The sequence below is a fragment of the Taudactylus pleione genome, unplaced genomic scaffold, assembly GCF_031769625.1.
Source record: "Taudactylus pleione unplaced genomic scaffold, aTauple2 ptg000333l, whole genome shotgun sequence".
Taxonomy (NCBI): domain Eukaryota; kingdom Metazoa; phylum Chordata; class Amphibia; order Anura; family Myobatrachidae; genus Taudactylus; species Taudactylus pleione.
In genome coordinates, this window is record NW_028284734.1 from 8,925,223 (window position 1) to 8,940,565 (window position 15,343).

At 45.4% G+C, this 15,343-nt stretch overlaps 1 protein-coding gene across 1 annotated transcript in view; it reads right to left on the minus strand.

Moving 5' to 3' along the window:
- Positions 1 to 1,135: 1,135 nt before the first annotated feature.
- Positions 1,136 to 15,343, minus strand: part of LOC148509029 (baculoviral IAP repeat-containing protein 1a-like) — an 89,083-nt gene continuing 74,875 nt past the window's right edge. The window contains 4 exon segments of the mRNA XM_088443701.1: positions 1,136 to 1,483; positions 1,485 to 1,501; positions 3,500 to 3,667; positions 6,241 to 6,327. Of these exon segments, the coding sequence (XP_088299827.1) occupies positions 1,136 to 1,483; positions 1,485 to 1,501; positions 3,500 to 3,667; positions 6,241 to 6,327 (620 nt within the window).

A 15,343-nucleotide genomic window follows, 5' to 3' on the forward strand; every position in this document is an offset into this window, starting at 1 on the left:
AATGTCTAGTTTCGCCTATGCTTCTGTGTTCTGCCATGCGCAGCCACAGGGCCATACAGCGCAGAGCGGCTCCTAAATGAATCCCACCATCAGCGTCATGGGTGTGATGTGTCAAGTGACCCCTGATGATGGGCATATAGAACACAGGCCTGATTCAGACCCGCTCGCAAGTGCACAGCACTCGCAAGCGGGTCGATGGTCCCCCTCTGCACATGCGCCGTCCTCCCGGCGTGCGCATGCACGAGACCCGCCGAGCGACTGAACTTCAGTCGCTGCAGGTCTCGCTACAAGATGGGGCGGCTGTCCGAAGGTGAGTGACCAGCTCGCCCCGTTTTGTAGGCGGGGAGGGGAGGTGGCTGCACAAACGCAGACGTTCCCTTAGGAACGCCTGGCGTTTGTGGGCGGCTCTTCTGACATCACTCGTGATGTCAGGTAGTGGACTTCCTGCTCTATTAGAGCAGGGAATCCACTCGGGGCTTGCGAGAGCTGAGACCCTACCACAGGGTCTCCTCACAAGCCCGATGGTCGCGATAATCGCGACAGGATCCAGGCCGCTCGCAAAAGCTGTGGGGTGGTCACCCCACAGCTTTGCGAGCGGCCTGAAGAAAAAAAAACCCCTTCCCTGATTCAGAGTGAGCGCTTGCCAGCAGCGAGCGCCTCTTAATCAGGCCCACAGGTCCGCGGCAGCCCCTGTCTGGTAACAGGTGCCCCCTTTACTCCAGTCCCAATAAAGCACTGAATGGCTGTTAATACCTTGGCAGTTTTATCCCTGAGTGCCGCTGCTGACTTATATGTTTACATTTGTCTAAGCCCAGATATTTTGAGTGCAGCAAGGAGTTGTTTTATCATGTGACAGGCTGAGCACAATGCATTCACGCAGTCTTTGTGACAGGATAGAGGTGTGGCTGAATGGTGACTTCTCGCCAGCTTAATGATCCGCTATCTCATGATAACTCGGTGATGTCACTAGTTTTAGTGAGCTAGAGGTTCACACCACAAAATCCTTCTTCCGCTGTATGCAGGGAAGACGTTCTCTTTAAAATAATAATAATATATATAAAAAAAACATAGAGGTCTTATAATACGCAATGTTTATACAGTCAGGAACTATGACATGGCAGAGAAAAATGATTGTTTATTCTGTGACAATTGGAGGGAATGGTAGTGTCCATTGCCAATTAAGCATTAGGCTTTTTGCCTGTGGATGTTTAGATTTCATTGCATTAAACATCTCAAGATCTTTGTCGTCCAACAGCCATCCAAACATAACTAGCACATTCAAGCTGTGCAGCCTGGACACGCACTGAACTAAGGCAATCAGAGTTACAGGGTCTGTCTTAAATTGATGGGAAAACATTCTGGAAATTTTGAGTTCATTCAATTTTGGCAGATTATCTAAAACTTGGAAGAAGTCTCTCCATCCAGTCTGTGTGACGTTGAGATTATCGTCAAGGTTTAAATCCTGTAGATTTTGTAAGTGGCCCATCTGCACACACTTTTGCTGAAATAAAAATGGCAAGAAAGAATAAAAAGAAAAAATAAGAAATATAATAATAATAATAATAATAATAATAATAATAATAATATAAATACAAAATACTGTTTCCGTATGTCTGGAAGTATTTTAGTGCCATAGTTAGTCAGCAACCAATGGAATCCTGTTACACAATGTTATGCAGGCTGGAAGGAATCATCACAACATGATTTGTTTTGCAGAAACAAGACAAACTGGTTCTTCCAGTGTTCTGGAACTAAGGACCTCATTCAGAGTCGGTCGTGAGCGCTGAGAACTCACGACCGACTCGATGTTGTCCCACAGCGCATGCGCACGACGGAGTCGGCTCCATCGTGCGCATGCGCGAGACCCGGCTAATGACAGGTGCTCCGTTGTTAGGGGTCTCGTTGCAGACGGGGCGAGCTGTCGATGTTGAGTGACAGCTCGCCCCGTTTGCTAGGCGGGTCGGGGGCATGCCTGGCCAAACGGAGGCGTTCCAGTAGGAACGCTTGCCGTTTGGGGGCGGCCCCACTGACATCATCAGTGATGTCAGTGGGGAGCTTCCTGCCCTGGGGCTTAAGGTTGACGAGACCCTACCTTAGGGTCTCGTCGTAAGCCCCGATGGTCAGGCTGTGGGCTCTAACGACCGACATGGGAGGCAGCCGTTCAGGATGCAAGCGGCCTCCCTGATTCAGAGCGTCCGCTTGCATCTAACGACCGCCTCTGAATGAGGTCCTAAATATCCCCAGCATGTTTGGGAGCGGGGTGCCCTATCACATGTACCATCTGTAAATAAAATAATGAAAAACCTAATCTGACCAGGACTTCCTTGAAACAGCTACATAGTGAGTCTGCTTATTAGTGTCAAACTTCAGGAGTGCAGGGTCTGATTCTGAGATTTACATAATGGCGAGATTTACAGAGATTGAGAAAATTATAGCCATTGCGCATGCGTGAAAGCTGCACTGCGCACGTGCAGCTATTGCATTGGGTTTGCGCTCGCCCAAGCTGAGTGACAGGTAGTCAGTGTTTGGGGTAAGTAACAAGGAGAGGGGGGGTGGGTGATTATAAAAACTCAGAGTGTCTGACCGTTTAAACGCCTTCTCATGGGCGTGCATAAATTAGCCATTGCGACCTTCTTTGGAGTATGAAAGCTCTTAAGGTGTGTACACACTAGACGATATGCTCCCTTAGCGATATCGTCTAGTGTGTCCCCAGCAGGCTATGCTCAATGTCGTTCATGACATTGAGCACAGCTGCTGAACGATATCATTAACGATATCGTTCAGCGCCGGGCTCTCTCCCCCATTCCCCAACATGCAGTAACCTGACGACGTCGTCAGGTTGGCCTGCATGTTAACCTGATGAACGATATTGACGAACGACCCGCGGGAACGCACGTCGTCATTATCGTTCATCGTTTTGGTGTAAAAACTGGACGATAAAGTGGACGACTGAACGATAACGATATCGTTATCGTTCGGTCGTCCACTTTAATCGCCCAGTGTGTACACACCATTAGTGTATCAGGAAAGATGATGTCTCTGAGACAGGTCAGGCTTAACTTAGAGGCTGCATGGTTGCCCGATGTGCGTCGATGTTGCCGATGTTTACTCTGTTGCACGTCGTCGGACGAATATGAGAAGGCAGCAGTGGGCATCCCCGATGCTTGGTTAAGCATTGGAAGGCATTAGCATATATTAGCAATTGCGACCCGTGAGAGATCTCAGTTGTGATTGCATTAGCGTAAATCTCGGAATCACGCCCTCAGTTTTTAAACCTAGAAATTCCTCCTTCACTCATCTAAACAGTGATTCCAAAGCCTAGATTGTTAGTAACTACCAAATATCCAGCAGGGATACATGGCATAAACAACAGCTGGAGAAACCAATGCTATATTTTTAAACTGCTCAAGCAAATAGGAAACTGAAGTTTTGTAACTGCTTCTTCCCCTATGATTACCTTCCAGTCACTACACAGTCAGTGTCATATTACATCACTTACCTAACTCCAGCACGCTGCTGTCACTCAGTAATTTACAGTTGATCATGATCTTCCTGAGGCTGGGCATATACTGCAACTGCTGTATAAAACATGTCACTGTTTCCATTACTGCAGGTCCACCTGGGAAACTAAATTCTTCCAGGAGCTTGAGTGATGGTAGAGCTTCGGCTGAGGATCAAATATTCAGGGGCACAGAAAATATAGAATAATCAAGAAGACATTTCAGGATAGTTTTTGAAATATATATATACACACACAATGGGCGAATTGGAACTTTAGACCGTCACTTCCTTTATTTCTTAAACTCTAATAAATGTAATTCCCATACATGTTCCCAGGGGTGTAGAGAGCTGGTCCGGGGCTGGGGAAGTGGGGCGTGGCCTGTCCATGGGAGGCGTGGCCACGCCGCTTTGGGGGGGAAAAAAATTGCAGCGCCGCTTAGCTGGAGAGGGGGGCGCTGGGAACCCTTCAGCCTGGCGCAAATTAATGGGGGGAGGGCGCGATCAGTGTGATCACTTCCCCCCACAGGCAGAGTCTACTACTGCATGCGCAGGTCACCGGGGAAATGCCTGTTTTATTTTAGGTCATATCGCTACCTTAACATAATAATAGTAACACAAAGAATGAATACAGCTACTGTAATAGTAAAGTTGTTACAATGTTTAGGGATTTGAAGTTTGAACTAATAGATTTGTGCACATGGAATTTTGAAAGAGTATTTGTACAAAGATAAGGAAAAACATCTGAAGTCAGATAAAATTAAATTCATTTACATGTCAGACAAGGTATACTATAATTGAAACTGTTAGCTAATATGTGTTAGACAAGGTATATTATAATTGGAGCTAGGGAAGAACATCTGTTCTTGATTATAAGCAATCAGTAAACCAATACCTGAGACTCAGATGTGAATCCTTAATCTTTATTTTATAATATTGTGTATGATTTTATAATATTGTGTATGCAATTGAATTATTAAATTATATGTTTTATAATGGATAGTAAATACAATATGTTTATATGTTGGATATGTATAGATGTAATTGGATTATTGTGTCAACTTTGTATGATTTCACCATTTAATTAGTGAAAAAATGATATAATTGATATGGGTATTATTATTATTATTATCCTTTATTTATATGGCGCCACAAGTGTTCCGCAGCGCCTTACATAGTACATAAAACTAATAAGTGAACAAGAAACAAGTAACTTACAGTGCATTACAGTGCAGGACAAGGACACAATTTATATACATTGCTGCAATAGCTATTAAACACTCACAATAAGCAGCCGGGAGTTGGCAGTCACGTGTTAGGTGCCCTTATGGGGAGTAAGGAGTAGAAGAAAATGTAAAGAGAAGCACATGAGGGAAGAGGTCCCTGCTCCTGAGAGCTTACATTCTAAAGGGTATGATCCAGAGAAAAATTCTAAATTCTGCACAGAAATAGTGATAGTATTCCTGTCCCTTAAATAGACAAATGTTTCTCAAATTATTCCATAAATATCTTATCTAGATTCATTGGTGAGATATTTATTTAGGGATATGGTGCTACCAATCTCATTAAACATGGTTTCAAAAAAGCAAAAAGAAAAAGGATGAGTTATCCTGGTGCACTCTATTTATCACAGTAGTAGTATTACAGTTATTAGTTATCCTACATAATTAAAATCTAACCTTTATTATTTATATAATAAAAAACATTAAAATGCTTGGAATATTGCTGGCGAAATATAAAAAGTAAAGATATTAGAGAGTGAAAAAAAGTTATTGAAAAGTGAATTTAAAAAGTTATTAAATAGTTAAATTCTTTATTACCATGTGGGTGTTTTTTTTTTTATTATAAACTTTTTAAATTCACTTTTCAATAACTTTTTTTCACTCTCTAATATCTTTACTTTTTATAATTCGCCAGCAATATTCCAAACATTTTCAATGTTTTTTATTATATAAATAATAATGGTTAGATTTTAATTATATAGGATAACTAATAACTGTAATACTACTACTGTGATAAATATCCTAGAGTGCACCTGGATAACTCATCCTTTTTCTTCTTGTTTTTTTTATTCTAAAGGGTATATAAGATGTTGCCAATGGGAGATAGCCACACCTCCTGATGAAGTCATATGACGAAGCACGTCGGGGGTGGTTTGTGACGTGGTGACGCGATCTACCTGTGTATCCAGAGCCGCAATACCCGTGGAAGTAGTCCCGCTCCGAAGCTGGGTGACTGAAATGGGGACTGGGTGATTGATGATTGTCATGCTTGCCGTTTTAAACTTTAATGTACGTGGATATATACTTAAGTAAATGTGATTTTTACTTTACCACTGATGAGTGCGCTCTTTTGTGTCCATTTATTCCAGAACGTTTATATACTCCGGTGGCAAGGCGTTTGGAATGAGCAGCATGATTCAAGTTTTATTTGAAAATCTGGATTACATTGGGGACTCCTATTGCGCATACTGTACATTTGACTATCTTTTATCTTTTATATATATATATATATATATATATATATACACATATACATACTATATATATATATATATATATATATATATATATATATATAAAACTTATTTTGTATTATTATATAGTTTTTAACAAATAGATAACTGGATTATGCTGATATAACAGTTTGGTATAACCTAACCTTAATACCTTTCTTTTCATGTCCACAGGAAAGGTATTTTGTAATTGCAAATATACTGTAAACAGAGAAATATATTCATACCAAATATTTTCGTTGTTTCAACGTTCACCGAATAGTCAAATGTGAATTCCAAAACTTTGAGATTTTTAAGAGACGGTAATGCATGAGCTAAGAGGGAAAGAAATGGGAGGAAAAAGTTAAATATTACATCTTTTTTAGACACATATTATAGATAAAAATATAATTAGTAAACTGTAATATTCCATATGACTCTTTTTACATTATTACAACTCATTTAATTTAAATGTATCACCAAAGCAAAAATACCCTTGGATAATACAAAACAATGTAAAAACAACCATATCAAATCAATCCTTTGAGAAGATTTGTCAGGATGCGGCCTGGGATCAGCCGCTACTCACCTCCGCGCCAGCATATTTGGGCTTAGGTGTTCAGTCGCTGGGAGTGGAGGAGAGTGGTGACTGAATAATCTCCCGGGGTCTGCTAGGGCTTCTGTGCATGCGTCCTGGTTTCCCGGGGTGCCGGGCATGGGCGCAGCCATGTTGGTCTGTATTACACGACTAGTATCTCCCAATGGTTGTCCTGCGGTCACCCAGCTGATCCTCTGATCCAATGACCAGCTACCTAAGGGTATTTTAGTCCGACTACAGGAACAGGAAGCTGCTGTTCAACTTTACTGTTCCAGTGACTGTGATACTCACCAGTGTTTCTCCATGTAGAAACCTAAGTGTGTTGCTTCAGCCATCTTGCTTCCTCCAGTGTTATTTGCATCAGCTCCCATGCTGCTTCCCAGCATGACACTTCAGTTCTCTCCCAGAACTCCAGTTTTTCATGTAACAGCTCTTGTGTTGTTTATTAGTGTGCTGTTCAGTTCCCCAGCTGCCTCTCTGTGTTACAGGTGTCAGCTTTCATGCTGATTACTAGCTTAGCTCTCAGGTTGAATCCCTGTGTTTCTCAGAGCAAGCCTGTGACTGGATTTCTAATATTCTCAGTGCACTCCTGTGTTTACATTTTCCTGTGTTCTTCAGTAGTAGTACCCCTTATACACATAATGCCCACAGTAGTAGTACCCCTTATACACATAATGCCCACAGTAGTAGTGCTCCTTACACATAATGCCCACAGTAGTAGTGCCCCCTACACATAATGTCCATTGTTGGGGTGTGTCGTGGTAGTGTTGCCAGAGTTAATCGCTATTGCGTATTCATTTTTCATTTGTAGATGCCAATTCAAACAGATCTCCGAAAACTAGCATGGGCAGGGGCTGGCTGTCAAAAATGATCCTGGGGGCAAGGCCAAAGCACTGGTCCATGAGCAGCCCATACTTAAAAGATGCTTTAAGGTTTTGAACATGGAGTGATTTATCAAACCATGAAAAGCTGTTTTGCTGGAGAAAACTGGTGTTTTTACTAGAGATAAGTGGGCTCGGTTCTCAGAGAAACAAGCCCACCCGATCTTCCGAGATCCGAGACACAGCTCGGATCTCCCTGCCTGCCCCTGATCCCTACCAGAGGCAAAACCATGAGATTCCGCTGTGGGATTTTGCGGTTTTGCCTCGGGTGCTAATTTCAAAAGTCCCATTGAAATCAATGGGCTAACCAATGATTCGCCAAGAGAGCCATCTGTCACGGCTCTCAGCCAATCAGCACTTCCCCATAGACTTCCCGCAATTGCTAACACCACCAGCACCCCCCTGACTGCCGACACAGCCAGCATCCCTCCCCTGCTGCCAACACCGCCTGCACCCCTGCACTGAGGACACAACCGCCGGCACCCCAATACTGCTGACACTGCCGGCACCCCCACACTGCCGACACAACCAGCAATCCCGCACTAAGGACACCGCTGACACCCCGCACTGAAGACACCACCGTCCTCGCACTGCTGACACCGCCAGCACCCCGCACTGAAGGCACCACTGGTACCCCCACACTGCCAACATCACCGGTACCCCTGCACTGCCAACACCGCTGGCACCTCCGCACTCAGGACATCGTCGGCTCGCACTGTTGACACCGATGGCACCCCCGCACTAAGGACACCGTCAAAACTGCCAACACCGCTGTCACAGTAAGTTCACTATTGGTTTATCCAACCCGCACTGTATCCGACCTGCACTGTAACCCGCATTGTTTCCGACCTGCACTGTATCCAGCCCACACTGTATCCAACCCCCACTATATCCAACCCCCACTGTATCAGGTACTATATCCGACCCAGACTGTATCCGACCTGCCCTATAAACTGCACTGTATCCAACACGCACTGTATCTGGCTCTCACTATATCCTGCACTGTAACCAACTCGCACTATATTCAACCCACACTGTATCTGACTAGCACTATAAACTGCACTGTATGCGACTCACACTGTATCCTGCACTGTAACCAACTCGCACAATATCCAACAACACAGTATCCGACCAGCACTGTAACCAACTCACACTCTATCCGACCTGCACTGCTTCCAACCCATTCTGTATCCTGCACTGTATCCAACCAACACTGTATCCAACCTGCTTTGTATCCGACCCACACTGTATCCTGCACCGTAACCGGCTTGCACTGTATCCGACCTGCACTATATGCAACCCACACTGTATCCCGCACTGTATCCAACCTGCAATGTATCCCTCACTGTAACTGACTCACACTGTATCCATCCAACAATGTATCCAACCTGCACTGTATCTAATCCGCACTGTATCCCACACTGTATCCGACCCGCACTGTATCCGACTAGCAGGCATGGAATCCTGTTTCTATGGTTAGGGAGATTTTGGGGAACTGTTCAACAAAAAAGCTGATTGATCAGGGCTTTACATGGGCACAGAGCAGGGCCGACTTTTGAGATCTTCGACCAGTGTGGTCGAACAGGGGCGCCACCCCATAGAGGGTGCACTCCCTCCCAACATCCCTATTTCAGTGGGACAGTACTCTCTCGCTGTTCCATCCATGGGACGAAGTGTCCTGCGGGAGGTCAAATCGGGAGATTGTGCACCCCACCACCGCAGCTGTGTGGCAGTGGCGGACCCCGGAGAAGCTGAATGGATGCTGCACGCATGCCCCAAATAATGTCACCAAGGGGGCATGCCCTGTGGTAATTAGGCCACACACACATTTTGGTAAGAGGCGCTTAACCAAAGGCTGGCACAGGGCGCGGCTACCCCTAGAGCCGGCCCTGGCACAGAGTGCCAGTCATCAGTGGCCCAGCACCCCCAGGAGTGAAATACAGATTGGGCACTGAGACTAGGCATTTGCTGGGGGCATGTACACTTGTGTAGGGGTCATTCATGTCTGCTGTTGCTATTTACACGTGGTTATGGTGGGTTTGCTGCTTGTTAACTACGGCTACTTTTGTTTTGAGCAGGGATATTCCATGCACGATTTTTAGTAAATTTCTGTGTTGTGTTGTTTCCTAGTGAACGCACTTACGAGTTAGTTTTATTGGTTATTGCTAATACATTACTAATTTGCAAAACATTTTTAAACAGAAATAACTGCCGTGTGTTTGTGCCGCTGCTCTGTCGCTTACATTAGCCGACCAGTTCACAATATGGTGAGATGTGAGGTGGTCACATTGACTGGAAATTAATGTTATTAAGGCTAATAATACTCTAGGACCAAAAACAGGCCCAAATTATGTGATTTTAGCTGTTTTTATAATTTAAAAAAAAATATGTATTCAAAACCAAAACACGCAGGGATGGTTTTGCAAAACCTAAACCAGAACACGAACGTTAATCCAGATCCAAAACCAAAACACGGAGTCAGTGCACATCTCTAGTTTTTACCAACACAAAAGGTTTGTTTTCCCTTCACCCTATATATTAATGGCATTGCCAGAACAGAAGCATAAAAAATGCCCTATTCTTCAAATAAAACATATGTTGAATGCAGTACTGTTTAAAAAAATCTTTACACAAAGAAAAAAATCCTCAATGTTACGCTGCTGTAGCTCACCAGCACTGCGCAGCTTCATCCTCCTGTACCATCGTTTTCATATCTCCCTCTGCTTATTAGCACATTATTTAAAAACAGCAGTTCAGAGAAAGCAGCGGCACATCGCTCCTGGGCTACAATGGTATTCACATAAGTTAAAAGTAATATGGAGAAAAATATCTTTTATTTAAGTTTAAAAAACTAAATTTAAATAATGTATTGTACATGGCAGACTGGGGAAAGAAAGCATCAGCCACACAGACATGGTTACACACAAATACCAAAGTGGAGCAGAGGCACGCATGGGTACAAGGAGAGGCACACATGGGTATGAGCAGAGGCACACATGGGTACAAAGAGAGGCACACATGGGTACAGGGAAAGGGCACACATGGGTACAGGGAGAGGCACACATGGGTTGGGATAGTGACACAAATGGAAGGGGCAGAGGCACACATGGGTACAAGCAGAGGCACACATGGAAGGGGCAGAGAGAAAAATGAGTACATGCAGTTGCACATATGGGAATGGGCAGAGGAATACATGGGTAGTGGCTGAGGCACACATGGTTACGGGCAGAGGTACACATGGGTATGCATAGAAGCACACATGAGTACGGACAGAGGCACATATGGAACAATAATCAGCGCTAATCAGCGCTAAATAAAGTAAATATAAAAATGATGGACCGTTTGGTTAAAAGTTAATCGGGACAATTTATTCAATTAACTCCAATCTGCAGATCTATTTAGAATAGCTCATGAATGGTTAGTACATGAAAAGCACACTACAGCAAAGTGCAAAATACAAGGTGAAATACAATACAATCAATATAATCCCACCAAAGTCCGCTCCTGTGATGTTTGAACTAGGTGTTATAGGGCTTACTCCTCTGTGTCCTAATTAGCAGCACAGAACTTTACCAATAGATGGCCAAGATAGCTGATATGGAAGTCCTTTGGCATCCAGCAGGTGCAAATGTGTTGCTGAAGCACAATCCGTAAGGTGTCATCCAATGCTGAAGTGATATTCGCAGGGATAGGATAAGTCCATTTGTATTAAAAGGTTTTGTACAGTTGGAAGTAATAATTTTCTCCTAATTTTTATTTGTATTACACATGTTAGAAATTCTCTAATTATAGAGTGGGTATATAATGACATTCAGTCATAACACATACAACTGAGGAAGCTGAGCATCCATTTCTCAGCGAAACACGTTGAGACCCTTTTTTGCCCCTTGTCCGGACTCCTGGAACCTGGTGGACTTTTACTGGACATCCTATCCCTGCGAATATCACTGCAGCATTGGACAGGGCCGCAACTACAAGAGCTGCACAGGCACCGGGTGCCGGATTGCAGGGGGTGAAAAAAGCTGACTCGAGGTGGCTTGGGGGCTGCAGATTCAGAAAATGGCCATCCAAAAATGGCCGCCGCTAAAGAGGAGACAAATGCTAGACGTCCTTACTGGCCCTCTAGTGTCTGTCTCCTCCTTGGCGGCGGCCATTTTTGGTTGGCTGTTTTCAGCAGATTCCATGTGGAATAGCCGTCCACATGGACTCGGCTGAAAACGGCCAAACAAAAATGGCCGCCGCCTAGGAGGAGACAGATGTTAGAGGTCCTATTGGACCTCTAGTGTCTGTTAGGCCAGCACAATGCACACAGCGTTCCTGGCACCGGAAACGCTGGCGCTGCCGGGAGAAAATGCTGAAAGCTACATCTTCTCTTGTGAAATTCCCTGGCAACGAGCATAACTCCCATGGCAACAAGCATGAAACCCCATGGCAACGAGCATAAACCCCATGGCAACGAGCATGTAACCCCTGGTAACGAGCATAAACCCCCTGGCAACGAGCATGTAACCCCTGGCAACGAGCATAAACCCCATTGCAACTAGGGGTGAGCGGGTTCGGATTTCTGAAATCCGAACCCCCCCGAGCCCCCCCGATCCGAGTCTGATCCGAGTCAGGCTCGACTTTTCCCGCCTGACTCGGATCTGAAATCGAGGCAAAACGTCATCATCCCGCCTTCCGAGTCTCGCGGGTTTTGGATCCTATATAAGGTACCCGCGTCGGCGCCATTTTCTCACTCGGCTGTGGACAGTGAAGAGGGAGGGTGGGAGTTAGGGCTGTGTAGTGTAGTGTAGTGTAGTGCTGCTGTTGTCCACTACTTCAAAGTCCATAGGGGCTGGCTGTGTTGTGCTGTGCTGCTGTTGTTAATAGGGGCTGTGTCCACTACTTCAAAGTCCATAGGGGCTGGCTGGACTGTGTTGTGCAGTCAGTTCTCCATAGGGGCTGTGTCCACTCCAAAGTCCTGTGCAGTGTCCCAGTCCTAAAGGAGAGCTGTAGTGTTGTCCAGGGGGTGCTCTGTCCATCAGGGGTGCTCCCCCCAAGTGCTAAAAAAATAATATATTTTCTGTGTTTGTGAATTGTGTGCGCAGTAGCCGCACGTGCATCAACAAAGTAGTGCCAAGCGTGCGCCTGTGTCATAAGTAAAGGGCCGGCTGGCTTGACCGTTAAGGGTGCTGTAACCCCCGAAAGTACACTCCAGTCCAAACCAAAAAAAAAATTATTTTCTGTGTTTGTGAATTGTGTGCGCAGTAGCCGCACGTGCATCAACAAAGTAGTGCCAAGCGTGCGCCTGTGTCATAAGTAAAGGGCCGACTGGCTTGACCGTTAAGGGTGCTGTAACCCCCAAAGTACACTCCAGTCCAAACCAAAAAAAAAATTATTTTCTGTGTTTGTGAATTGTGTGCGCAGTAGCCGCACGTGCATCAACAAAGTAGTGCCAAGCGTGCGCCTGTGTCATAAGTAAAGGGCCGGCTGGCTTGACCGTTAAGGGGGCTGTAACCCCCGAAAGTACACTCCAGTCCAAACCAAAAAAAAAATAATTTTCTGTGTTTGTGAATTGTGTGCGCAGTAGCCGCACGTGCATCAACAAAGTAGTGCCAAGCGTGCGCCTGTGTCATAAGTAAAGGGCCGGCTGGCTTGACCGTTAAAGGGTGCTGTAACCCCCAAAGTACACTCCAGTCCAAACCAAACAAAAAATTATTTTCTGTGTTTGTGAATTGTGTGCGCAGTAGCCGCACGTGCATCAACAAAGTAGTGCCAAGAGTGCGCCTGTGTCATAAGTAAAGGGCCGGCTGGCTTGACCGTTAAAGGGTGCTGTAACCCCCAAAGTACACTCCAGTCCAAACCCAAAAAAAAATTATTTTCTGTGTTTAGCCGCATGTATATATCAAATCGATATAACATAAATGGAGGACCAAACTTTCTCCGATAAAAATAAAATAGAGAAAGATCAAGAACCACTTCCTCCTAGTGCTGAAGCTGCTGCCACTAGTCATGACATAGACGATAACATGCCATCAACGTCGTCTGCCAAGGCCGATGCCCAATGTCATAGTAGAGGGCACATACAATCCCAAATGGCAAAGTTCAGGAAAATGACCTTGAAAAAGACATTTAAATCAGCTGAAGAGAAACGTAAACTTGCCAATATGCCATTTACGACACGGAGTGGCAAGGAACGGCTAAGGTCGATCCCTAGTATGTTCATGACTAGTGGTTCAGCTTCACATGACGATGGAAGCCCTCCTCCCACTAAAAAAATCAAAAGAGTTAAGCTGGCAAAAGCACAGCGAAGAACTGTGCTTTCTAAGAAGATATCACAAATCCCCAAGGAGAGTCCAAGTGTGGTGGTGGTTGCGATGCCTGACCTTCCCAGCACTGGACGGGAAGAGGTGGCTCTTTCCACCATTTGCACGCCCCCTGCAAGTGCTGAAAGGAGCACCCACAGTCCACTTGCTGATATGCAAATTGAAGATGTCACTGTTGAAGTACAACAGGATGAGGATACTGGTGTAGCTGGCGCTGAGGAGGAAGTTGGCGAGGAGGATTCTGATGGTGATGTGGTTTGTTTAAATCAGGCTCCGGGGGAGACAGTTGTTGTCCGTGGGATGAAAAAGCCCATCACGGTCATGCCTGGGCAGAAGACCAAACATTCCACCTCTTTGGTCTGGCAATATTTCTATCCAAATCCGGACAACAACTGTCTTGCCATATGTACCATATGTAAAGGTGAAATAAGTAGGGGTAGGGACGTCAACCACCTAGGAACATCCTCCCTTATACGGCACCTGCAGCGCGTTCATAAAAAGTTACTGTCAAGTTCAGAAACTTTGGCTAAGACCGTAAGCAGTCCAGGGACACCTAAATCCCGTTGTCCTGTTGTATCCAAGCGCCTGCAAACCACACCGTCAACTCCCTCCTCGTCAATTTCCTCCTTAGTCAGGATCGGAAGTAGTCCTGCAGGCCATGTCACTGGCATGACTGACTCTCCTATCCGGGATTCCTCTGGAGGATCCTGCATTGCTACGCCTACTGCTGCCGCTGCTGCTGTTGCTGCTGCTGGGAGTCGTTCATCATCCCAGAGAGGAAGTAGGAACACCACTACTTTTACTAAACAATTGACCCTCCAACAGTCCTTAGCGAGGAGGATGAAGTACGACAGCAGTCATCCTGAAGCAAAACGTATAACTGAGGCCTTGACTGCTATGTTGGTGTTAGACGTGCGTCCGGTATCCGCCATTAGTGCAGTGGGATTTAGACAATTGATGGAGGTAGTGTGTCCCCGGTTCCAAATCCCGTCTAGATTCCACTTCACTAGGCAGGCGATACCGAGACTGTACAGAAACGTCAGAAAAAGTGTCCTCAGTGTCCTGAAAAATGCCGTTGTACACAATGTCCACTTAACCACGGACATGTGGACAAGTGGAACAGGGCAGACTAAGGACTATATGACTGTGACAGCCCACTGGGTAGATGTATCACCTTACGCAGCAACAGCAGCAGCGTCACCAGTAGCAGCATCTCAGAAACGCCAGCTCGTTACAAGGCAGGCTACGCTGTGTATCACCGGTTTCAGTAAGAGGCACACCGCCGACAACCTCTTAGAGAAACTGAGGGAAATCATCGCCCAGTGGCTTACCCCACTTAGACTCTCCTGGGGATTTGTGATATCTGACAACGCCACCAATATTGTGCGGGCATTACATCTGGGCAAATTCCAGCACGTCCCATGTTTTGCTCACACAATAAACTTGGTGGTGCAGAATTTTCTGAAAAGCGACAGGGGCGTGCAGGAGACGCTTTGGGTGGCCCGAAAAATTTCTGGCCACTTTCGCCATTCAGCGACTGCGTGCCGAAGACTGGAGCGCCAGCAAA